This window comes from Diplotaxodon limnothrissa, linkage group LG23 (genome assembly GCF_057381915.1).
Source record: "Diplotaxodon limnothrissa isolate DT_005_m linkage group LG23, D_limnothrissa_male_GT1.1, whole genome shotgun sequence".
NCBI classification, from domain to species: domain Eukaryota; kingdom Metazoa; phylum Chordata; class Actinopteri; order Cichliformes; family Cichlidae; genus Diplotaxodon; species Diplotaxodon limnothrissa.
This window is the reverse complement of record NC_140617.1, coordinates 2,452,250-2,477,444: the sequence shown is the minus strand read 5'-3', so window position 1 is coordinate 2,477,444 and position 25,195 is coordinate 2,452,250. Positions and strand designations below refer to the sequence as shown.

Below are 25,195 nucleotides of genomic sequence, written 5' to 3'. Positions count from 1 at the left end.
CTAATAAAGCTGTTCTCATATGCACATTTTCCTGTTTCTTCTGGGAGGGAACAAGCATAGAATAATGACTTGGATGTGGCCAATTAACTACGTATTAGTTCACTGACACAAGACATCTTTTTCAAGCCGCTGCACTGCACTGCTGAAATCCTGTATTTACATTTAAAAATAACTTCTCAAACAAAATGTTAGAAGCAACAGACTTAACTCCTGATCAGCTGCTGTGCTGTCAAGTGAATAGAGCAGGGCGATATGACCAAAAATATTTATCACGATATACATTTGAAAATTTGCGATAACGATATAACTACCGATTTAATTGACACGAGACAAAATACTTTACAACTCCACAACTTTATTAGTGCAAAAAACCCCATCAATGTATTTTCACTTAAACAAGCAGCTGTTTTTTATGTGCATTAAAGTTATATAAAAATTAACAGTGCAAATGCAAATTCCTTGCTGACAGTTTAACCAAAAGGCGTTTCCAGTGGAAACTGGCCGACACATCCTCAGCGTAACCATGTATAATATCCACAAAACTTAAAAAGAGCTTATACACACACAATACAGTAACATTATGTTGAAGCACAGTACGTATCACTCCGCGAGGCTCCGCCTACGATAGCCGTAATGCTCCGACAATCCATCAAGCGGTGCGGCTTCGTAGCTTCGCAAAGTCGAACTAAAACATTTGACAGATTTTCGAGCGCCGTGCACATAAAATTGTTTCGAGGTCAGTAAACACAACCAGAGTTCATACATAAGGCACACGGGATTATAAGGGGCTCTGTCGACTTTCAGAAAAATCAAAGGATTGATTTTAAGTTCCTGTTGCAGCATTGTTTTGGCAGTTTTGGGTTTTAACCAGTGCCAGACCACTTGGTCCCTCTGCTGTGAAAAACCTGGAAAAAACTGTGCCCCCTGACATTTATTGCACCACAATCTGTCTTCTCACCACTGACTCTCCTTGATCCCAGTGTTATTCAGCTCCACTCACCATATGGACTAACCTGTTTCCACCGCAATAGTTCCAGCACTGTGGAGACGGACTTTTGTAATATTAAAATAAAATCTGTATTCTTACTAATAGTTGCCTTGTCTAATAGTCTAATTGGTTGAAATATTATGTTAATGAGATGAAATGATGCTGTTATAGGGAAGTGTTTCCCCAAACAAAGATTTTACAGTTATATTAACGACCACCCAAATATATTTGTTGACCTACTTTAGCATTTTTCTTTTATTTCATCACATCCATTTGAAAGAGCAGCATCGTCTGCCTTAGGTTTACACTTGAACAAGCTTTTCAATGTTCATTGGCTGCTAACCAGCTAACTGGGCCCTTACTGTCTACAGTTTCTTCACAGGCAGACAAACAAGGTCGCCCTAGTATTCAGTATTCAGAGAATCAGACTGCACACTGCCTTATTCTTATCTGTATCTGTATCTTTGGGCTACACCCAACAGAACCTGCAGCAGGTGGTGAACGGGTTTATGTGGCTACCGAGAAAAACAAGGACTACTGGTGCACACGGCAGTCCACTGCAGTCTACCTGACTGTAGGTGCAGATAAAGAGGATTATAGTTGCTTCTCTCTTTGTCTGACATAAAGTACTTGGCAGCTAAATTATTTGTGGAGGCCAGTCTCACACAGTAGCCAGGCTGGTTGGGGTCGTTATACTTCAGATGCTGGTGTGGTTCACTGTCTCGTGCTGTGGACAGTGTTGGTCAAGTTACTTGAAAAAAGTAATCAGTAACTAATTACTGATTACTTCCCCAAAAAAGTAATCCCGTTACTTTACTGATTACTTATTTTCAAAAGTAATTAATTACTTAGTTACTTTTTAAAAACACGGTTTACAACCTGAATAGGTGATAAAGTGATAGATCTTTCAGCCCAATTCTACTTTTTCTGCATAATCCATCATACAAAATGTAATCAAATGGAAAAGTCCCTTTTTAAAACTTGTTTTATTAGTTTTAATCTTTTAACTTTATGCATCAAGCAAAGATTTAATTATATGCAACATTCTCTGACTGGAAGAAATTAGTTTAACATTTAAACCTATTTTCTGCACATTCCAGCACATAAAATAAAATATTTTTTGTGTTTACACTCAGTCTTTCAAATAGATGCAAGTAAAACACAGCAGAAAATAAATAAAGTCAAAGACTCAGCGGTCCTGTTGCTCTATTTTCACCTGTAAAGCAGGACTGCGGTAGGCGGAGGTTTACCCTGGTGCAGGTGTGCCGCGGTCAGTGGAAGAATCCGCGAGTTTCTCTGTGAGTTTCCCATTACGTCGTAGCTACTCGGTGCTTGTTGGAAGTTTAGGGGTTTTTTCGCTGTAAAAAGAAGTTTATTGGCTTTAGAAATCCCTCTTGTCACACCACATAGGAATAACACTACGCCAGACACTTTTTCAAGAGTGGTAAAACACTCACTTTGGGATCCGTAATGTAATCTGGCAGTTTGTGAGGAGCAGCTTCTGGGCTTTACTGAAAGACGGACGTGATACAGGTTGGTTAAAGATAAACTGAACATTTCATGAACAGTAGTAAACGGACTATAGAGGAATATGTAATTCTAAAAATGCACAAGTGTACACAGTCCACTGAAAGAAAGTTGAGCCAATGCTTTTGTTCATTTCACATTAACCTCTGCAGTAACTCATGCTCGATGGCAGAGATGAATTAACTTTGGCCTTCAATGTTCAGCTGGGCGCTCTCATTGTGTTAATTTTTTGTTTTTTGATGTTAGGTTTCTGTTAAGTCACTTCCTGTTTTATTTTGTAACTCTTCACCTGCTTATACTTTTGATAATTTTACTTCCTGTTTTGACCCGTTTGTGATTGTTTGCCCCGTCGTCATTACTCTCCTTGTTAAGCTTTCTAGCTGTGTGCTTGTGCTTATCCTCTTGTTTTCTAGTTTATCCTGTTTATTGTTTCATTTGTTATTTGTGTTTTCTTGGATTTTCTCATCTTGTGACTTTTTTTGTTTGTTATTTTGGAACTTTTCTTCAGACTTTATTGGCCCAACGCAAAAGCTTTACACCATATGTGTCGCATGCTCGGCCCAGTGAGTTGCACCAACACCCTGGACATCTTGCCTTTTTGTCTGCCCCTGTATTGTTTACCTTCTTTGACTTCTTCTCTGCAAATAATTAAAGACTTTATTTCGATTTCACTGTCTGTGTCCTGCGTTCTTCAGCCGCGATTGTTCCAGTTTTTCAGGTAAAAAGCCACATCAGACGAAAGCGATTATCTTGATGTTATACTTACAGGGAGCACATTTTAGGCCTAAGGTTTGTATTTTCGCCTGATAATAGAACTAGCATTTAATGCAAACATACCTTCCCTTTCCTTTTTTCATTTAAGTGATGAATGCAGGTTTTTTTCAACAGTAATGACAAATAAATAAGAGCTACAGAAAATGCAGTAACTTACTTTCTGTGCTCTAACGGTTGAGTTCCCTTGTTCAGGAGAGCAGAAAGCACGCTATACTTTGCAGTTTGATTACTAAAATGCAACATTACTATACAGTAAATGTTTTTAACCAAACAAAATCAAACTGACAATGCTCTTTGTGGAGATGTATTGATTTCTGGTCTTTTTAGTGGATACGAACATGATTTTTTTTTTGTGTGAATTTTTTTTTTGGGGGGGGAGGCGGTTGTGGGTGTTCTAAAATAGTACAGTACATTAAGAACAGGCTGAATAATATGTATTTGCTATGTACAGTGTACTCATTCCTCACACTTTCAGAAGCAAAACTGGCTCATACGTCTGGACAGGATCAGCCTGGGAAAAAGGCAGATGGGAAATAGGCCCACTCGTGATGCCCCTAAGTCTGCCCCAGCTGCTTACAGATATTGCACTCCATGTGTGATGATTAATAGGTCCTCAGCAACACGTCATAATTAGTTTCAGGGTGCAGGCTACTTATAGACCAAAGAAGCAACCGATGATAAATGCAGTTGCATCTGTTTCACATACAAGTCAGAGTATGGGTGACAAATAGTGCTGCAACTGTGCTTCAGTTTCAAGTTGGGTCAAATGGGGAAGCCTCAGTATGACCCAAATAAGCTGCTAGGATTAAGACTCGTTAAGATGATTTATTATACTTCCCTGTTCATATTGTTTTGGCCTTTACTGTAGTGCTGCCTTACTGTACTGCTCCCACTCTGCCAGATTTGCTAGGAAACTTGCACTGTGAAATGACCTAGTTAGTTGGTGCTGACCGTTTGAATGCCACAGCAGGTGAACATTTTCATCGCCTGTGCTGTAATAAAGTGTTTTCACAGATTTTTAGCAAAATGATCCTGCTCTTGTAATGTTTCTTTTTGCTCTACGTTTTTGCTCAAAAGCAGAAGCGTCATAAAAATGGTCATCTGACTTAAAGAATATTTTGTCTGTTTTGCTGTGGCATTATCTCTGTGCACTGTTTGCTAACTCTGTCAATGAATAGCTGCTTCGTTTGATCGCTCCACAGTATTGTTACTAATTTGTCTGCACTGTTTTTTGTCTTATAGGTGAACCTCGCAAGTTTGACCCGAACTTCAGAGGGCCTGTTCAGAACAGGTACTCAGCATCCTCAGACTACTGTGTAAAATACATTTACAGACACACTTTGAGACATTGTAACATCACCCTCATTCGATAGTTTATAACAAGAAGCTAATTTTTATTCACCTGGATTGTGTAAGACTGGAAACAGAAGACACCGATACAACTTTTTAGTGTAATATGCATTTTTTTATTTTGATGAACTGACCTTCCAAACATCTGACTTCTTACATGTGTATTGAGTTTGCTCACTGTATCATTTTTTTGGCGCACACTGCTGTTTGAGGCTGACAGATTGATTATTTGTCATGCTACATTAATAAAGACTGAGGCCTGAGTGCTGGCAGATCTCTACACTCCACCACACAGATCAATGGCCATAAGTCAAGCTGGTGGCTGGAGTTAACCCAATGACACACATTAGCAGCCAGCCAGACACACACGAAACAGACGTACACACAAGAGATTTCATGATAACGAGTACTCTGTCTCCAGGCTGTAACAAAATGTCCACATTACTAAGTGTTAGCATTATACAACAATGCACCGAGGCTCTTATTTACTTTTTTCAGCTAGCAAAGTGATAGCAAATACTGAGCTTGACACTGCTTATATCTGTAGTAGCCACTGTCTGACAAATTACATGTGTGCGGAAAAAATAAGTGTGCCCTATGATTCAGTAGCTTGCACAACCACCTTTAGCAGCAGTAAGTTGGAGTATTTGTTTTGTCAGACTTTATCGGTTTCTCACATCATTGTGGATCATTTAGACCTGCTCTTCTTTACAGTTTGAAGGCATTTGTTTATGCACAACTTTCTTAAGCTCCTGCCATAACATTTCAGTTAGGTTGAGGTCTGGACTTTGACCGGGCCAGTGTGACACCTTGATTCTTTGCTCTTCAGTCATTCTGTTGCAGATTTTCTGTTGTGCTTGGGATGATTGTACGGTGGCCCTGAGAGGCCAAACGGACTGCAACTTAAGAAAACACCAGCAATAAGAAAAACGCTGCAAAAGCACACAAAACACAAAGGAAATAGTAAAAAACAAAACAGAAAAAGGAAAAACAGATTTCCAAAAGCACAAGGGAAGTGTTTCTGGGGAGACAATAACCCGACGAACCAAAACATGCTAGGTAAGTGTGTTTTAATCTCATAGGCTAACACACTTATCTCTCATCTTTTCTTTCCTCACAAAACCAATAGATCCTCCACTTCTTTTAAGTGTTTCCCAGCGCATTTCTTAGCATATTTTGGTTCCTGCAACTGGTCCGTCAGGTTATTGTCTCCCCAGAAACACTTCCCTTGTGCTTTTGGAAATCTGTTTCTCCTATTTCCGTTGTGTTTTGTGTGCTTTTGCAGCGTTTTTCTTATTGCTGGTGTTTTCTTAAGTTGCAGTCGGTTTGGCCTCTCAGGGCCACCGTATGATTGTCCTGCTACGTGACCGAGTTTCAGCCAAGTGTTAGTCACTGGACAGATGGACAGCTTCACTTTTGACTCTAGAATACTCTGATATACAGTGGAAGTTGACTCAATCAAAACAAGCCTAAACCGCCATGCTGATAGTTGGTTTTAGTGCTGAGATGTTATGTTTGGGTTTTGCCAAATGTCCAAAAGACGTTGTTCCAGAAATCTAATAGGTAATTTAGATGCAACTTAGCAAACCTAAGCTATACTGCCATGTATTTTGTAGAGAGAATAGGTTTTCTCCTGGCAGCTCTTCCAAACAAGCCATACTTATCCAGTCTTTTTTCTAATTGTACTGTCAAGAGCTGCTAATAAGTTTCTGCTAATGCTTGTAGAGTCTGAGATGTAGCTCTTGGGGTTTTTTGGGGGGGTGGGTTGCAATTTCTCTGAGCACAGTCTGATGTTGAGGTGAAATTACTGGCAACTGTCTTGAATGTGTTCCATTGTACAGGAAGAATCATAGACTTGAAATTGTTTGGACATGTCCTTCCAAAATAATGGGCAGCAGCAGTAGCCACTTTAAGGTCATTGCTGACACTTTCCTTCTTGACATTGTGTTTATATTAACTTCAAAATCCAGACCTGAAAAATTCTAAAACGTCTGTTTTTATAGAGGCGGTCACGCTTGCTGGTGAACTGACATTTGATATTTAATATACTATTTAAATTTTCACATAGGGCTTCTGCGTTTTTGTTAACTATTCATCAGAATCTCAGCTAAAAGCTCACAAAACCATTTCAACAACATCAAACAGCTAAAACAGCTAACAATTAAAGAGCAGGTAAACATCCCCCGTTTACCCGACAGCACGGACAAAAGCCGACATCTGACAGATTCAGAAACTGCAAGTTTCGTCACTTTCATTCCAGAGTTCACTGAACCAGCAGCAAAAGAAGACGAAAACTATGCTTCATGTTTGAAAGACATTGTCATGAATTCCCTCTTACTTTTGCTGTCTTATTTCCTGCATAGCTCTATCACTCAGTGTGCTTTGAGACCAGATTTACATCAGAAATCTCTATTTTCTGCATTATTCGCTAGCTTATTACGCACCAGTCTACCATTTTTACCACCTGTTTTTCCCCCAAAAGTGACTCTGACAAGAAAGCCTAATTTCTGCTATTCAATACCAAAGAAATGTTGACTTTCACAAATTATGCCAAATTTTGCAAAGCTGTGTTTCTAATAAAGCCTGAGCAACTTTCTCTGCTTCATTTCAGCAGCATCAAGCTTTGTCCATATGTTGATTCATATTGTTATAAGACAATTATTTTTTGATCTGCCGCAGCACATTTTCAAGGGTGTCATGTGCTATAAAAGACCAGACCAGGAAAAACTCCTTTATATTTTTCTGTTTTATCCTCAGTTAGTTTGACACAGTGGCATCTGCTGTGATGCTTACACCTGTGATGAAGTGCTAGCTTTATTTTGACACCAAGATATTTTACACAGAGTTTGTAATTGCAGAGAAAAAGTCAGGTCACGTTGGGCATGTCATTTTAAAGCAAGACGCTTTAAAGTGTGTGTGGGGGGGGGGCCTTTACGGGTTAAGTAAATAAAAATGTAATTTGTTGTTATTCATCAGAGGTTGTACTTACTTGATTATATAACCTGCAAGAACAAGATTCTTTTTATTACGTCCTGATACATAAACATGTAAAAAGGCCATACTTTCTTCTTCACGTGGCTGTAAATCTGATGAAAAAGATTTGATATTAGTAGTATCTTTATCCTTCCTCAACCTGATAAATTAGATTGTAAGAAAACGTTTTTTTATTACAATGACAGGTGGGATTTTGCAATGAAGCAAAACTCCTTGAGGGTGTCACTGTAGGCTTTTCTTGAATTAGTCATTTTCAGAGATAATGTAGGTTTTTACTTCTTTTATGTCCAACGTCAGACTGGCACGCTGCTGCGGAGGCATGTTCCAGTTCTCCTGTGCCTCTTTATCCCACCCTCTCCAGCCCATTTCTCCGCTACTGGTGGGTGAAGGCACCAAGGATACTTTGATGTTTCTGTGGCCCAAAGGCTTTTCTTAATGAGAACTGGAAGAGAACCAACTCTGTGGTCGCCTTGTTTTCATGTAAGCTCAAAGCCTAAATGAAGTAACCATATCTGTTGATTGAGCAGTCCTCTGCAAGCTACACAGGAGTGGGCTTGCTGTAGTGCTAATTTTATTTGCCTATAAGAGTCAAAGATCCAGTCATTGTCACATCTCCACCACTCTAATGTAGTCCTTTCTATAATTACCCCTTCAATAAGTGTGCCGTTAAACTTTGCTTCCGATTCTTTCTCTTCGCCCGAACTGGGCCTAATGTTTGTCAGGAATACTGTTCACTTGGAAATTTGTCCCTAATGGCTCTCATGACCATGTGAAATATCCCTTTTGTGTGAAGATCTGCCCTCCTTCCTGTAAATGTCTGTTACAAAGGAGGGACAGTCTGGCAGATTCACACCACAATGGCACCCACGCTATTCTGTGGCACTTCTGCCATCTGTGTCACCTTGGCTCCTGCAGAGTATCAGTCAGTGTGACGATGAAGCGATTTCAGCTTAAGACTCCCAGCCCTCATATCTTCCCAGTTCATCAAACAGGATGTGTGACTGAGTGATAGCTAACTTATTTACCAGCTGGAGGATAGAGAGGGATTCAATAATTGCCATAGCAACACTGACAGCTCTTTTTTGAATTAAATGAAACGATACTCTCTTGCCTCCCTTTGTTAATAACATGCACAATCTCAGCAACTGTTTTGCTGGTAGTGTAGCAGGTTGTCTGTGTACACCGCATACCCACTGTCAGTGTAAAACTGCCGCTGTGTTCACTTGGGAGAACTGTGCCCACTTCAGTTGCCTTTGTTCCTCTCTTATCTCCAAAAAATAATTGCAGTGCTTCCAGAAAATGGTTTACACCTCAAAATATTTCACAAGTGCCAAGTGTCTATTTAAATCATCAGATAAATCTCTCAGTCAAGTCACTCTCTGAATTCATTGTCTCATCTACAAAATGCCAGAAAATTGTTACAAATTGTAACAGTTTCTATCACTCCATAATCAAAGTATTGATCTTGGATGTGAAACCAGATACGGTAAAGCCATCTTTAAAAGCACGTCCAGGTTTTGAGTGGCTAAATCACGTTTTGTGTTCGCAATTATCTGCAGTCTTAGTGCAGGTCAGATCAAAGAGATGATAATAAAGTCGTTTTAAAACCGCAAACAATGAGTATAGGCTGCCTTGCTGGGACAGAAGAGATTTCCTGCCCTCTGTTTTCAGCAAGCTACCACCGCTGCTAAGACAGATTGCGAGCTTTACCGCAGTTATTAATGCAGGGCTATAAAAATGATCTACTTACTGTACTTGAAAACAGTCCTAAATCCTTTGCAATCCAAGCTTAAATTAAACAGCAGAGTCTAAATCTCAGAGTCTGAGCTAAGCATACAGTCTAAATAGTTTTGCTTGTTTCCTTAAAAATGCATTCAGTTTACTTCACTCACTGTAAACACATTACTGTCTATTTAAGCTACTCTCCCTGTCTCCATGGGTTCCTCCACGTTGTGTATTATGTCTGTACATCAGTGGCGTACATCTTACTGCCTGCTTGGTAATTGTGAAGTAGTGTTTGGAGGCTGAAGAGCAGTAGTGCCTGTAAACAACCGTGTAACCATGCTGCATACAAAACAAGGACAGTTCACTTGTTCAAAGAAGCACACAGAGGAAACACTGCACTTCTCTGAGTTTAGGCCTCCTTTGACCTTGGCTTTGAAATCCAGAGGAGATGAGGGTCTCAAGTCAATTTCATTACCATATGGTGTAAAGGGGAGGTTATGCATGTATGGTACTGCTGGGCACGGTAGATTAAACTTGGCTTCATTCATGGCTGAGGCTGGCACTAAGAGGTTCTGAAAACAGGCTGGATGGACAGCATTTTTTTAAAAGGAAGTCGGGGCGGGGGGGAGGAAGCTTGTTATTTGGGAAACACTGAGACGGTGAATAAAGACTCAGAGGGAGAAAGACTCTGAGATGCAGTTTTAAACTAGCAGACTAAGGCTGCTGAAGTGAGAGTGGAAACTTCAAATAACGGTCTCTGTGGCTGCGGGTCAGTTAACCCTGAGAGGCATTCAGAGTCTCATCAGGAAGTCAGTAGAGCTCCACTGCAGGTTCTCTGAAAACACAGATGACACTTACTCGTCTCTGGAAGTAAAGTACTGAGCTAAAACTCCGTTACCATACAATAGCAATTACATTGTCAACACACACTATGCATTCTTTCTCTCTGTGAGGTGAAGCTAATTTCATATTCCCCCTGGGGACACTTTACTAAATATATTTGCATATATTACTGATTTCCACTGTTTTCCACTCGTAATCTTGGATTCCTGCGTCACACACTGTTCCCACATCCTTCTTCTGTTTCCAGGAGCTGCACTGATGTGGTTTGCTGTGTTATCTTTGTCATTGTCATCCTTGGATACATCGCTCTGGGTACTGTGGGTGAGTTTGACAGGTTGCCAGTGATTACATCACACAAACTTTCTTAATGACACACAAACGTGTACACACGATGATGAGGTATGTGTGGCTGTGGCGCAGAAAAATGAATTTCTTTGATACCCTGTCCTTGCAGGTAGTTTAAAGCGCACCATATGGCTGATGGTATAAAAAGGAAAGGTGAATGCAAATCGTGTGCTCTGCCTGTGAGGTTTTGTCTGAAGAGGTCAAAACTCCAGCTACACTTGTAGTATATCAAACAACTTTACTGCTTGACCAAAGCTGTTCAATATACACTCACCGGATGCTTCATTAGTTGCTCCTTAATGCAAATGTCTAGTCAGCCAATCATACGGCAGCAACTGAATGCATTTAGGGATGCAGACAAAGACGACTTGCTAAAGTTTAAACTGAGCATCAGAAGGGAGAATAAAGGTGATTTAAGTCACTTTGTGTTTGACATGCTGGTCTGAGTATTTCAGGAACTGCTGAATTGCTGGGATTTCGCAACCCAACCATCTCTAACGTTTAGAGAAAAAGAGAAAATATCCAGAGAGCAGCAGTTCTTTGGCTGAAAGTCCCTTGTTGATATCAGAGGTCAGAGAAAAATGGCCAGACTGCTTCAACCAGGATCTTTTTTTGGCACCCATAGTACCAGCGGAGCATTATTTCAAATGCCACAACCAACCTGAGTGCTGCTGCTAACAATGAAACTACATTGTTATGTGCCATGCCACAAGGCTCAAATCATCTGAAACTGGTTTCTTGAAAATGAAAATTAGTCCACTGTGTTCGATCCAGTAGAGCACCTTTAGGACCAAAATATCCCAGGAATGACTTCAGCACTTAATTAGCATAGTTCTGAAGGTTCTGTTGACTTTCTAAAATTTGACCGTCTTCCACCTTGGAAGTGTTTTACCTTGTGGTAGCAGCGTCTACGCTCTGAGGTTTTGTTTGACAGTAATATACCACAAAAAAACTTCAATTGTCAGCACTTTGTTGTTTTTTTTTTAGTTGACCTGGTCAGAATTTCTAGAATCTCATTTCAAAGAATGGGAGTTTCTCATGATAAGTAGAAGAAGTTGGATATATTTGACCTTTCTTTCTTTACTCACTGACCAGCACGTTAATGCATCTCTTCTCTCTTTGTAACACGTGTAACACACGTGTTACAAAGTTGGGGAAAGTCCCAGTGCTGTCACTAAACTGGGCTTTATCTTGCCAGCTTACTGCCAGTTGATTCATGTTTCAGTAATTGGAAAGGACTTCCTGTTTCCAAATAATTTTAAAAAGAGCGACGTGTATGACTCCGCACGCAACATGTCTGCAGTCACCTAAAGAATGTGGCCTTCTGCCTTCATCCTTTGCAGTTTCATCCTCCTTGTTGTGACTTGTAGAGCATCTTAATTGTGCTGCCTCACATTCAGCACAGTCCCTCATTGACTGGCAAGGTGAAAGGCTTTAACACTGTGTTGTTTAGCTTGGCTAAATTAATGAAACACAAGCATTGCTCAGAAAATTGATTTTTAGGGTTGCCACCGTCCTATCTAGAGAAAAAGAACAGAACAAATTAAAGGATTGATTTCTTTGTCTTTTGTTGTGTTTCTTCTTAATTACTATTCATACCCTTGCTTAAATAAATTAGCATTTTTGTATTCTTAATTGTTTTGGTTGCTTTTTAACATGCATGACCTTGGCATTAGGCACAAATGTTATTGATATAGTGCAGAGGTTTCGTTTTGTTACAGCTGTATCTGAATGCTAATGTGTGTCTTTTGGTTTTTATCAGCAGATCATTTTCTTAGTTATATTCAAAGTAAAGTAGATGTCTGAAAATGTTAGTATTGGTCATTTAGGAATACAGACAGTCTGAACTGGGGTGATGGGCTGGCCAGTGGCCTCATGTTCTTCAGCAGGTAGACCAGTTTGAGTATGATTTGGGGGATGATTGTGCAGATTTTAAAATCCAAGCACCTGAAATGAAAAGCTCTGTTGGTGTCGTTTCAGCCTGGATTCACGGTGACCCCAGGAAGGTCGTCTATCCAACAGACAGCCGCGGTCAGTTCTGTGGCCAGCAGAACACCCCCAATGCGTGAGTGGAAAACTGTCTTCTTCTTAAATTGTTTACAGTGGAATAATTATGTTGTCCAATTTGTCTGTCAGCATTATGTTGTTATCTTTACATGAACAATAGCCATTGTCTACCATTCAGTACACTGAGATGATTCTTGATTAATCCTGGCAAGTTTTATTGCACAGCACACTGTGAGTGTGAGCACCTCCATGCTGGCTGATAAAACATTGCACAGTAATGGACTTTTGGATCTGTCTAATCTGACTCCCCTTTTTTGTCTTCATCTTTTGTCTTCACAGAAACAAAGCCATATTATTCTACTTCAACATGCTGAAATGTGCCAATCCTGCAGTTTTAATTAACCTCCAGTGCCCTACAACCCAGGTAGGAGATTGAACGAAGCCCCGTTTTGTAGCTCTGTGTACAGTGCTTGATGTCTCTCTCCAACTTTTTCGCCACGCACGATTATGCAAGATTGATGGGCGCTCTCATTAAGACGATGTGTTGCCTTCCTCAGCTCTGCGTCTCGAAGTGCCCTGACAGATTTGCCACTCTCCTGGATGCAATGAATACCAAAAACTGGGAATATTACAAGCAATTCTGCAAGCCAGGCTTCGAGATTGGCAGTAAGGTGAGAGATGGAGGGTAACGGGGCATTTTGTTTTTTTGCAAACTCGATGGAAGTGTGAGATTGTGTTAAATCATCGCTGCTTTGAGACCAGCTCATGTACAATACATTGGACACTTAGCTGGGAAATATGTGCAGTTACTTAATGACACGTGCAAAAATAAATATAAAAAGAGTGTATACGAGTATCTTAGGCTACGTTCACACCGCAGGTCTTAATGCTCAATTCCGATCTTTTGATCAAATCCGGTTTTTTTTGTCTGCGTGTTCACACGACAAATAAAATGCGACAGCAAACGCGCTCTAGTGTGAACGCGCTCTGTTTAGACCCAGACCAAACAATATTGTTTGACTGATGGCCTTAATATAAAGACTTCAGACTTTACGTTTCCCAATTTTTACTTTAAGTTATTTTGTTATTTACATAATAATGTAAATAACCTAATAATGATCCTTATTGCTGCTTTAGAGGAGCGGTGCTGCAAAGGATAGCTGCAGATTTCTGTCAGAATCTGCAGATTATACAGAACAAATAAAATGTTCACGTTTCTCCAACGTTCCCAACAGTTTCACTGACATCTACGCTGGATGGCCAGGAAGCGTTCGCAATGTCTTCTCAGGCGCTTCTCTGGCGCTGATAATTAGCGTCTGTCTTGTGTCAGTGACGTAATTTAATGCGACATGACCATCAAACAGCAGTCGCTTTCTAAAACATCGGATATGTATCGGATTCAGCACCACATACGAAAGTGACTCAGATCGGATTTGAAAATATCGGATTTGTGCCGTTCACACTGTCACACCATGATCGGATAGATGGGTCGCATAGGGTCAAAAAAATCGGATTTGATGCGCTTTCGCCTGCAGTGTGAACGTAGCCTAACAGGCTTGAAAGTCAGTATTTGGTATCTGCACCTTTATTCTTAAATACCACCTGATCCCAAGCTTTCTTCAAGTAGTCTTCAGGAACAGTTCTCCAGGATTCTTGAAGGACATTCAAAGCTCTTCTTTGGATGTTGCTGCCTTTTGTTCTGTTCTCTGTCGAGATGATTCCACACGGCTTCAATACTGTTGAGGTCCGAGCTCTGAGGAGGCCAATCCATGGCTGACAGTGGTCCGTTGTGTTTTTATATCCAGGAATGCTTGTACTGCACTACTGTTTGGGAATATTGTCATGCTGAAAATGAAGTCGCCGTCAATCTGACACTTTTCGGATGGCACTACATGAAGGATCACCATCTGATGGTACTTCTCTATGTTCAGAATTTGAACAAGACCCTCAACACCACAGCATGACTGAGCCTCCACTATGTTTCACAGACACACTGTGGAATGGTCAGGTGCATCTCTCAGTTCCTTTCAGGACTTTGTTGGATATTTGTTCCTATTTCTTAGATATTTTTTTAGGCCTGACACTTGACTCGTGACTTTAACACAGAACTACTCCAAATTTTTCAGAGCTCTTTGGACCTTTTCTTTTTTATCTAGAACATTTTTGAAACGATTTAATCAGTTTTAGTCTTTCTAATAACGAAGAGCACATTTGGAGTGAGCTTCGCGAGATGGGCGGAGGTGAGCTAGCAGCCACTCATGCTTATCACAGCCCTGTTCCGTCAGCTGGCAGCAGTTCGGTGGCAGTGACGCTGGCGTTATGGTGCATGAAAGTGAGGTGTTGTGTGGGAGCACTTTACAGCTCAGACTGTCTGAATTGAATCATAGTTTCCGCTTTCCACGTCATCACTAAGTATGACAAACTCTGTTACATCTGTCTGTAAAATCTGTCAGTTGTGTGTTTAGTTTACTTTAGATACGTTTTTATTTTTTAGATTAATGATAATTATTGTAACTTGCATAAGTATTTTTAAATTGAATTTATTTATGGTGCATTTTCAGTTGGACATTTCATTGCAGGACTTGAAAGAGAAACATACAAGATTTTTTTAAATACTCAAGCAGGCACGACAGATTCAAACAAAACAAGATCACAAAGTTTAATAGAGAAGAAGTTCTTTTCTGTCTTTGTAATAAAGGCTGCGAGGAGTGAACGCTCAGGGAAAATCACTTGTTTTCAGCTCTTTGAATCATTATCTCTTCTGTTCCCTTTCAGTCAGTCAGAGAAGTCATACGAGATGAAGACTGCCCGTCTATGATTGTGCCAAGCAGACCTTGTAAGTGAATCCGAGCAACTCTAAATACATTGCCTCAATAACTTACTGTTTGTTCTGCCAAGAGGGTAAATACAACAAAAATATCTACAAATGTGTTTCAGTCCTTCAGCGGTGCTTCCCTGATTTCATTAGAAGAAATGGGATTTTAACTGTAGCCAATCAGACCATCTTCAAAGACGGTGAAAATAACAAGAGAAGTGTCGACGATCTCAAAGATGCTGCCAAGTAAGATCTGCTCCCCTGCAACACCAGTCTTTGCCCTACTTGTTTAACGGGTTCATTTTTAGCAGTAGGAGAATCACAGATTACGATTTGGCAAACAAAACAAACAATGAAACTACTTTTTAAAAATCCCCTCTAGAATAAAGTGTTTTTAAACTGTTATACTGTCTGTAGGGATGCCGACTCTGCACCCAGAGAGATCTGGACAGAAATAACAGGGTAGGACCAGTGGGCATTTTACTGATGCCCATGAATGTGCTCAGTCACATTCAAAGTCATCTGCATGCTTATTGCATGAAAATAAAGCTTACCTACAAACTCAACAGCCTGAGCCAATGTTATGGGTCTCTACAAGCTTAGCTGCTTTGTATGTATGTATATATCTATATGTTATCAGCATGTAAAAGGGCAGAGGCAGCAAACTTCAAAAATCATGTATTTAAACCAGTGAGCTGATATCATGATCATACATGATTTGTATGGCTGCAGTAATCTACCTTGAATAATATAACTTGATGCTTTTTCTTTAGCCAAGTAACCGCCAACATAAAGTAGAAAGGGTTAAAAATGATTTATTTCAGCTTTTTAACTTTGCTTCTGCTGTAGCCAGTTGCTTTATATAGACTAACCTGCTGTTTATCCATAAGAATACATAACTATATTTTTGTTTGTGGCATTAGATGCAAAATAGGGCAAGTTAATACCTCAAAACATCAAGTCATCGCCTCTACCTTCTGTGTGAAGTAAATTGGAGAGTGCTGTGCTGCCCCCTGGTGGTCATTAGTTTTGCTCTCCAAACTCTTGTATGTGTGGACACTGAACAGTGACCTTAATTAGACAGTAAGATTTAGAATTGATGCTGGCATCCTGTTTGTCCCACAGCAATGTTATCTTGCCCTCTATGTCTCGCCAATTTCAAGATATACCTGAGTCACTTCTACAGTAAACTTTTCAGTAATCATATTCTGACTTTGCTGCCAGTTTTGTAGTTTAAATACTCTCCAAGTGTTTAATGACAAGTGGAGCTATTTAATGAACCCAGAAGGCGAGCTTTCCTGTGAAATAAACAGGCATCTTCTTTTGTGCTTATCTGAGTTAGAGTGACGGGGACCTGAGGTCTATCCCAGCTTACACTGGTGTGGTATGCCCTGGACACGCTAACACCGAGAAACAAACTCACATCCACACCTACCGGTGCAAAATTTCTGATTCCTGTTCTGTTTGAATTCTGATATTCAACAAAAACTCTGTGTGGGTTTTAAACCAGAACATCTTCAGTGGAGATTACTTAAAAAAAGATAATACTGAGTCTGTGACGTTTACTATCTGAAGCATTTATGTTATTACTGTGGAGATGAAAATGTGGCTCCTGATCTAACACATCCATTACTATTTGCTTTACCACAAAGTGCTCGTCTGAATGATATTCACTTCTATACTATTTCCCACTAGTGATGGGATTTCCGGCTCTTTTTAGAGAACCGGCTCTTTCGGTTCGGCTCACTAAAAAGAGCCGGCTCTTTCGGCTCCGAACCGGCTCTTCAGGTTGTTTTGTTGCTTTAATTTATTTATTATTAACAGTATTATAAAATTATGCACAAAAGGAATTACTAACGTAAAAAAAGTGGTTTTATTTATATATGTTTATATATAAATATATGCGGTGGTCCCTAGAGACAAAACACGTACAAACTCCAAGACACATTTCTAGCATGAACTGAACTTCCAAAGCAGAGCTACTAGATCACTTAAATTACACAATTGAAAGCATGTGTGTATTGTTTGTGTATTTATACACAGGCACTCATATATATTCAAATAATTTAAAAAAAAAATGTTCATTTACCTGTTACTACCACACAACAAATCCAGTCATTGGTACTTGCTGGCTTGTGTAGCCACTCGGTAACAAAAGTTCAACACTGCCCCCAGCATCCTGGAGCACTTCTGTTGTCTTTTGTACGTGTTTTGAGTTTTTATGTGCTTCTGAGTTTTTACGTGTTTTGGAGTTTGTATGTGTTTTTACGTGTTTTGGAGTTTTTACGTGTTTTGGAGTTTGTACGTGTTTTTACGTGTTTTAGAGTTTTTACGTGTTTTGGAGTTTGTACATGCTTCCGAGTTTGTACGTGATTTGAAGTTTGTATGTGCTTTATCTCTAGGGGCCACCGTAAAAATACTTTTATTTATTCACTCCACATAAAATGTAATAAATAAATCATATAATACAAAAATCAACTATTCACATTTCAACTTTTAACTATTTAAATTTTCAGCTTTTTCCTTTTACAAATTTAAAGTGAAACAACACAAAACACTGCAAACCACAACACAATTAAATATAAATTAAAATATGAAAACAAAAAGAAACATGCACATTCTCTGTCAAATGGACCTGCATGAATAAATTTTCTGAATCCTTTATCATCTGCAACTGAAAATAGTTGTGGATGATTACTATACCTTTCTAATGTGACGTTGTTGTCCCTGGCTCTCTTTCTCTCTCTCCCCCTCTGGATCTGTTCCTGTGCTACTGAGTTTAACTACTGCCCCTCCCCCCTCTGCCCAGCGTAAAGCACAAGGCTCGCATGCTGAGTGAAGCAGAAAAAAAGTGCGAGAGAGAGGGTGAGAGAAAGAAAAAAAAAAAAAAAAACACACGTGACGGCTCGCGATAAGGAGCCGGCTCGCGTCGTTCACGTCAAAGAGCCGGCTCTAAGAGCCATTTCGTTCGCGAACGACCCATCACTATTTCCCACCCTGCTGTAATAGCTGCCAGTACTGCTTCTGTAACTCTACTTGTTTTGTGGCTCTTTGATATGGAACTTGAGCAGCTCTTACAACTGACATTATCGAAAGCATTTTAGAGCTATAGCTGTCTCTGTTCCATGATGAAAGCAGTAGAGATCAATCGGCTGTCAAAACGTTTTTGAGAAGTCCTTGTGAACTAAGCGGCATTGGCCTAAATCCACCAAAGTGCATCCCTGTGCTGTTTAATCACTTTCTGTCTACTCCTCTTCCTCCTATTTTTTCCATTTCACCTTTTTACTGAACCACAGAGGTATCGCCAGTCTGCTGAATGCCAAAGAAGTCGGCATGAAGATCTTCGAAGATTATGCAAACTCCTGGATCTGGATCCTCGTGTAAGAATGGCCTTTCCTCATTTTAGTGATTAAATTCATATGAAGAGAAAAATCTCTGATTCATTGATGAGATTATGAAAGTGTTCACATTATTACTTTGATGAAGATGCTCCTGCTGTTTGTGATCTTTTAACCCATCAATCCAGTGTCAACTATTATTTGCAGTCATGTTTAAAGAGGAAGTTGTTTGGTTTGTTATTAGAACAACCAAACTTGTGATCCACTAAAAACGGTGGATATACTTTAATAATATAAATCCTTTAACAAATAGAAACTGATAGATCTTATATTCTGTTGTATGACGTACATCCAGGCCTCAGACATTTGTTGTGTCACCTGTAGCAGAGGTTATTTCTCATACGTGTTTTGCACATTTGTTCACCAGTCTCACATCAGCTTCCTGACATTTTTGACCGGATCAGTGGATTTGCTGTGATATGACAGAGAATTCTTGAAACTGTCCAGAGCCAGAGGCAGCAAAGCTAAATCATAATGCACCAACATGCTTCATGCTGGTCAGAACACCCAAACAACTCAGGGATGTTTTATTCCTGTTTTCAGAGCTTGTTGGTCCTGGAGACACTGATTGTAACAGCAGTTTGACTGTTTTCAGGACTACTGCCTGAGATTAGTTTCTAAACAGCAGCGTCACAAACACATTGCAGTCACAACACTTGACACCAAAGATGAAATCGAGGCTCTGAGATGCTTTTAACTAAGGCTTCGTCCACACTAATACGTTTTCGTTTGAAAGCGCATCTTTTTCTCCCCGTTTTGTCCTCCCGTCCACGCTGAGACGCCGTTTTCGTTCAAGGCAAACGCAGCGTTTTGAAAACGCTCTCCAAAGCGGATACATTTGAAAACACCGTTTTCCCGTCCCAGTGTGACAGCGAACCAGGAGCCTTTTCGAAAACGATGACACATTTTAGTCATGTGATGCAGTCATGTGACCCATTAAACTACGATAGCAGAGGGCAGTGGTTGTTTTGTTTGCTCTCAGTTTTGACAGCCCTGTTAAAGATTAATATCAGTTTGTAAATGCTCCAGCTTTTCTTCAAATTCTTTAATTCTCACTCGCTTTTGCAACTTTGTACTTTTGTGTTACTCGCAGCAACAACTCCAGCTCATTTTGCCGCGACATTTCAAAGAGCCCGAAAGTAAATAAGCGGCAGACAGAAATCCGAATCTTCTTGCATTTCACGCATGCGCAAAGCGCCTTGAGGCGACTGCTATGTAAATAAAATTGAATTGAATTGAATGCATAGGACTGGAGCGTAAGCATTTTCAGCCGCTTCAATGTGGACGCACAACTCTGAAAACGACTGAAAACACTGGTGTGGACACGGAGCGTTTTCAAAGACTTGATATTGTTTTTTGTTTTGTTTGTGGTGTTGCAGAGGTCTGGTGATAACCATGGTGGTCAGTCTGCTCTTCATCTTGCTGCTGCGCTACACTGCTGGTGTGCTACTGTGGCTCGTCATCTTTGGTGTCATCGTTGCAGTGGGATACGGTGAGGATGCAGAAACACTTGTAGTCATGTGGCTTGCTGTGTATTTAGTCCAAGTGTAAAAAACAATGAAGTGAATGAACTGAAGGTGAAACGTTTTCAAGCAACTTAAAGAGGTCCAGACGCTTTTCTTTCCAAGCTCCTTAGACTACGATGACCTGGATGACTGAGAACCTTCACAGACGTTGAAAGAAATTCTTTTACCTGAGCCTTTCCCACCAGATGTGCTGTGAGCAGTCATGGCTAGTAGATCATCTTCACTCTTTCATTCTCTCTCAGGCATTTGGCACTGTTACTGGGAATACAGCAACCTGAGCAGGAAGCCAGGCTCCAATGTCACCATCACTGACCTTGGCTTCCACACAGACTTCAGCATTTATCTTCAGCAAAGCCAGACGTGGCTCATCTTCAGTAAGTTGTCATCCACTAGCAAAGCAGCACTTACTGTAACGCTGGTTTCTGCTTTACGTGCACGGCAGTTTCCTGGTTGTATGTATTACTGCTGTTAATTCCTCACAAACCAAACAGAAATTGTGACATTGTTTGTCTTGGTGAGCTTTTCAAAACTGTGATTATAGCAAATATTTTTGATTTAGATGCTTGCACTGGGACTGTTTCAATCTTTTATGCGTGTAATCCCAACCTTTGCTGTCGTGTCAGGTTGGTATGTTGTTCTGTACTTACAGACATCCTGTTCTTGTGGAAAGGAAGTCTCTTGACCTCCTTGTGGGAATTTATTTAAATTTGGCACAGATGTCCATTTGAACTCGTTTGAACTGATTAGATTTGGATGATCAAAGGTCAAGGTCACTCACTGTCAGCACCCAGAGGGAACTGCTTTACATCTGGCACAAACTGACTTGGACTCACAGATGACCTGATCAGAAATTAGTATTCAAGGCCGCTGTGATCTAACCAGCGCTTTTTAGCCATGACTCATGTGCTCATTTTGAGCGAGCACTTTCTGAATATCTAAAAGCATATTTGTTACGCTGCTGTTGACTCGACCTTTATTTTGCAGTGATCTTGCTCTCTGTGACTGAAGCCGTCATTGTGATAATGCTGATATTTCTGAGGTCGAGGCTGCGCATCGCTATTGCATTACTGAAGGAGGGAAGCAAGTGAGTATGGATCCTGCTTCTGATAATTAAACAGTGCGTTTTGCTCTTTTTCATGAATTTAATGTTTTTCTTGGGGGTTTTTCAGGGCAATCGGCTACATCATGTCCACCCTCTTCTACCCTGTCATCACCTTTTTCCTTCTGGCCATCTGCATCGCTTATTGGGCTGTCACAGCAGTGTATCCTTCCAAATACTGACAAACTGAAGCAGAGTTTCGTGTAGAGAATTAAAGGAGTTGAGCTGCCTTGAAGCAATCTGTTTTTTACTACAGACGAATTGCAGCATGTTAATTAGAATCATCCACAGGATAATGTGTAATATCAGTAAAGCTGTTAGATTAAACAGGTTAAATTCAGGTTTTTTGATGTTGTGCCACAGCATAATTTATCTCAGGACACTTGAAATAGTAAAGTAAAGACTACAGTATTAGAGAGAAAGCTAGTAGTTCCCTTTGAGCGTGCATTCAGCAACAGTGGAGAGGAAAAAGTCTTCTAGAACCAGGCACAGGTAAGTCAGACCTCTGCATGGATTGGTTGTTGCATATGCTCACAGGTGACTTTGCTAGGTACACCTTGTTATCACAAGGTTGGACTCTCTGTTACTTTCATAACTGCCTCAGTTCTTAATGGCATCAACAAGGTGCTGAAAATATTAATTTTGGTCCATGTTGTCCCAACAGCATTACACAGTTGTTGCGCATTTGTCGGCTGCACGTCTAGGATGCAAAGGTCCCGTTCTACCACGTCCCACGGGTGCTGTGTTGGATAGATCTGGTAACCGTGGAGGCTGTTTGAGTATACTGAACTCATTGTCATGTTCAGGAAACTAATTTGAGATTATTTTTTGACATGATGATGGAAGTGGTTGTTGCTAAACAGCCGAAAGTATCCTCCACACGATTACACCACCATCACCATCCTGAACCAGTGAATTAAGGCAAGAACGTCCATGCCATCATTCATATTGTTTATGCTAAATTCTGACTGTACCATCCAATTTTCCCAGCTGAAACTCATCAGACCAGGGAACATTTTTTTAATCTTCTGTTGTCCAATTTTGGTGAACTTATGCTGCATCAGTGTTTTTTAGCTTACAGGAGTAGCGTCTGTTTTGGCCGTCTGTTTCAAGTTTCGATATCTTGTGCGTTCGGAGATGCTGATCTGCGTACCTTGATAAGAATGATTGTGGTTGTTTATGTTACTCTTCCCTTCCTATCAGATCGAAGCAGTCTGGCCTTTCTCCTATGACCTTTGACATCAGCATTTTCACCCAGAGATGTTCAGCACTTAGTTGCTTCTTTGTGATTTGCTGATTAGATATTTGTGTGAACAATCAGTCGAACAGGTGTACCTAATGAAATGGCCCGTGAGTCTGTAACAAGTAAGTGAAGCAGTCAAGGAAGTCCAACTACATGTTCTTTAACTCACTGATTCTTGAGTGTTGAATTTTTCCTTTAACTAGTTTACCCTCAGCTTCTTAGCATCATCGGGTAACGCAGTCTACAAGGTCACACCTGCTGATGATAAATGCATGTATGCAAACCTCACATGCAATCCACAGGTTAGCCCTATGCTCCCTTACAGTTTATTACTGAAAATGTTTAGTTACCGTGTAATTTCTCCATCACTTGGCATGAAAAACATCTCTTGATCGGATTCGTTCTCAGCAGTAAAGTGTAATTAGTCAAATTAGGTGTAATAGCTGCTTTATGTCTAATTAATAAAATGTCTTAATGTAAATACATTAGATGTTCCGATGTAAATCGAGTTCAATTAGTGGCTGGCAGCAACAAACATTTATCTGACAGATGCACTCCACACTGTATATAAATGCCACTTGTTTTGCACATATTCAACTCTGTATATTTTATATATTTTATTATTATTATTATTATTTTATTTTATTTTTTTACTATTTAATTTGTAAAAATGTGTATACACACACACACACACACACACACACGTAGGAAAATATTTAGTATACACATCCAGAAATGCATACACTATTATATATTGTACATATATTTATTAGTTTCAGGTTGGCCATTCTTGTATTTTGCTCGTTTGTGTTGTTGTGTTTGCACATCTCTGTTGCTTGTGGGGCTCGCACACAAGAATTTCACTCGCATGTGCTGTGCCAGTGTGCCTGCACATGTGATGTGACAATAAAAAGTGATTTGATTTTGATTTGATGTTATTTATCAGCCAACAAGTAATTTGAGCATGTAAACAGATGAATATTCAAGGATTCCCTTAAAGCTATTCATGTGGAAATAATTTATATTCAAGGTAGAGGCAGGAAAGACAAGAAGAGAAAAGTATCTTGATTATGGTGACAAACAGAATCCTGTTATTTCTATCTGACAGCGCATCAAGATCTAATCTGCTGCTTTATTTCAGACCTTCAGTAAGACCAACATTACCAAGGTGTGCCCCGGGTCACAGTGTATGTTCGCCTTCTACGGTGGGGAGAGTCTGTACCATCGCTACATCTTAGTTTTCCATCTGTGTAACCTCTTTGTGTTCCTCTGGCTGGTCAACTTTACCATCGCCCTGGGCCAGTGCACCCTGGCCGGGGCCTTTGCTTCCTACTACTGGGCCCTGAAGAAGCCAAAAGACATCCCTGCCTGCCCCCTCTACTCCTCCTTTAGCAGAGCTATACGGTGAGTACAGTCCCAAAACAAGCGCAAATCCACTAAGACGCTGAAACGTGAAAGTAAGAACGTGAGGAAAATGTTTTCATTTAATATTCTCCATTCTTGTGGCACAGTTATCACACAGGTTCTCTGGCCTTTGGGTCGCTAATCCTTTCTGTGGTGCAGATGATCCGAATTGTTCTCGAGTACCTGGATCACAAACTGAAAGGCAAGCTTGGAAACCCTTCGAGGCCTCTTACTAATTTATTACTGATTGTTTCAAATGACTTTTTGTTGATGATATTTATTTATATTCCTGATTTTTATCCAGTTTCTCAAAATGCCTGCGCTCGATTCTTGCTCTGCTGCCTCAAATGCTGCTTCTGGTGCCTGGAACATTTTATCAAGTTTCTAAACAGAAACGCATTCATTATGGTGAGTAATTTCTAGTAACACTCATTTATTGCAGACATCTGTTAGCAGCTGTTAATTGGTCCAGCTTCGGTGCTTAACTACCCGCAACCCAGCACTCACTGCTTCTCACCAACAGATGGCAATATATGGGAAGAACTTCTGCACCTCCTCCAAGGACGCTTTCTTCCTCTTAATGAGGAATGTTGTTCGGTAAGTCCCAGTTAAATGTTTTAGAGCCACATGGCTAAAAAAACCCTCAGCAGAGTACAGATGCTGCTGAGGTGGTAAAGCTTCTTCTTTACCATAAAAAATGCCAGAACGTAACAGATACGGGCAAAAAAACAAAGAAGTATATTTACTGTCATCATGTTTGTGAAATAATGGGGCAGTTTCAGTTGACGTAATGCACGGGAGTTTGTATCTCTGCTGTTTGTGTTTCTCTTCTACCTCAACTTGAGGTTGGCTGTAACTCAGGAGGTAGAGCAGGTCATCTAATTGGAAGGTTGGTAGTTCGATCCCTGGCTGCTCCCGTGTGCATGCCAAATATCCTTGGGCAAGATACAAGTTGCTCTCTGATGTGTCCATTGGAGTATGAATGTAAATGTTGGGTGAATGAGGGTGCTCAGCTGGAGGTGAGAGGCACTATAATAGGAACCAGTCCATTTACTCACGTTGTCTTCCTCCCGGCAGGGTGGCCGTCCTGGACAAGGTGACCGACTTTCTGCTGTTCTTGGGAAAACTGCTTATTTCAGGAAGTGTTGGTGAGTTTA

The 25,195-nt window shown here is 40.3% G+C and overlaps 1 protein-coding gene across 1 annotated transcript in view; it reads left to right on the top strand.

Annotated features, from left to right (window-relative positions):
* slc44a5b (solute carrier family 44 member 5b) overlaps positions 1 to 25,195 on the top strand; it is a 44,648-nt gene that overhangs the window by 13,075 nt on the left and 6,378 nt on the right. Inside the window, exons 2-20 of the mRNA XM_085348852.1 lie at positions 4,532 to 4,580; positions 10,449 to 10,522; positions 12,527 to 12,611; positions 12,893 to 12,977; positions 13,111 to 13,224; positions 15,329 to 15,389; positions 15,491 to 15,614; positions 15,786 to 15,830; positions 18,665 to 18,748; positions 20,146 to 20,258; positions 20,535 to 20,666; positions 21,277 to 21,376; positions 21,462 to 21,554; positions 22,849 to 22,936; positions 23,776 to 24,038; positions 24,146 to 24,240; positions 24,343 to 24,446; positions 24,562 to 24,635; positions 25,116 to 25,186. Of these exons, the coding sequence (XP_085204978.1) occupies positions 4,532 to 4,580; positions 10,449 to 10,522; positions 12,527 to 12,611; positions 12,893 to 12,977; positions 13,111 to 13,224; positions 15,329 to 15,389; positions 15,491 to 15,614; positions 15,786 to 15,830; positions 18,665 to 18,748; positions 20,146 to 20,258; positions 20,535 to 20,666; positions 21,277 to 21,376; positions 21,462 to 21,554; positions 22,849 to 22,936; positions 23,776 to 24,038; positions 24,146 to 24,240; positions 24,343 to 24,446; positions 24,562 to 24,635; positions 25,116 to 25,186 (1,854 nt within the window). The remainder of the gene's footprint in view (positions 1 to 4,531; positions 4,581 to 10,448; positions 10,523 to 12,526; positions 12,612 to 12,892; positions 12,978 to 13,110; positions 13,225 to 15,328; positions 15,390 to 15,490; positions 15,615 to 15,785; positions 15,831 to 18,664; positions 18,749 to 20,145; positions 20,259 to 20,534; positions 20,667 to 21,276; positions 21,377 to 21,461; positions 21,555 to 22,848; positions 22,937 to 23,775; positions 24,039 to 24,145; positions 24,241 to 24,342; positions 24,447 to 24,561; positions 24,636 to 25,115; positions 25,187 to 25,195) is intronic.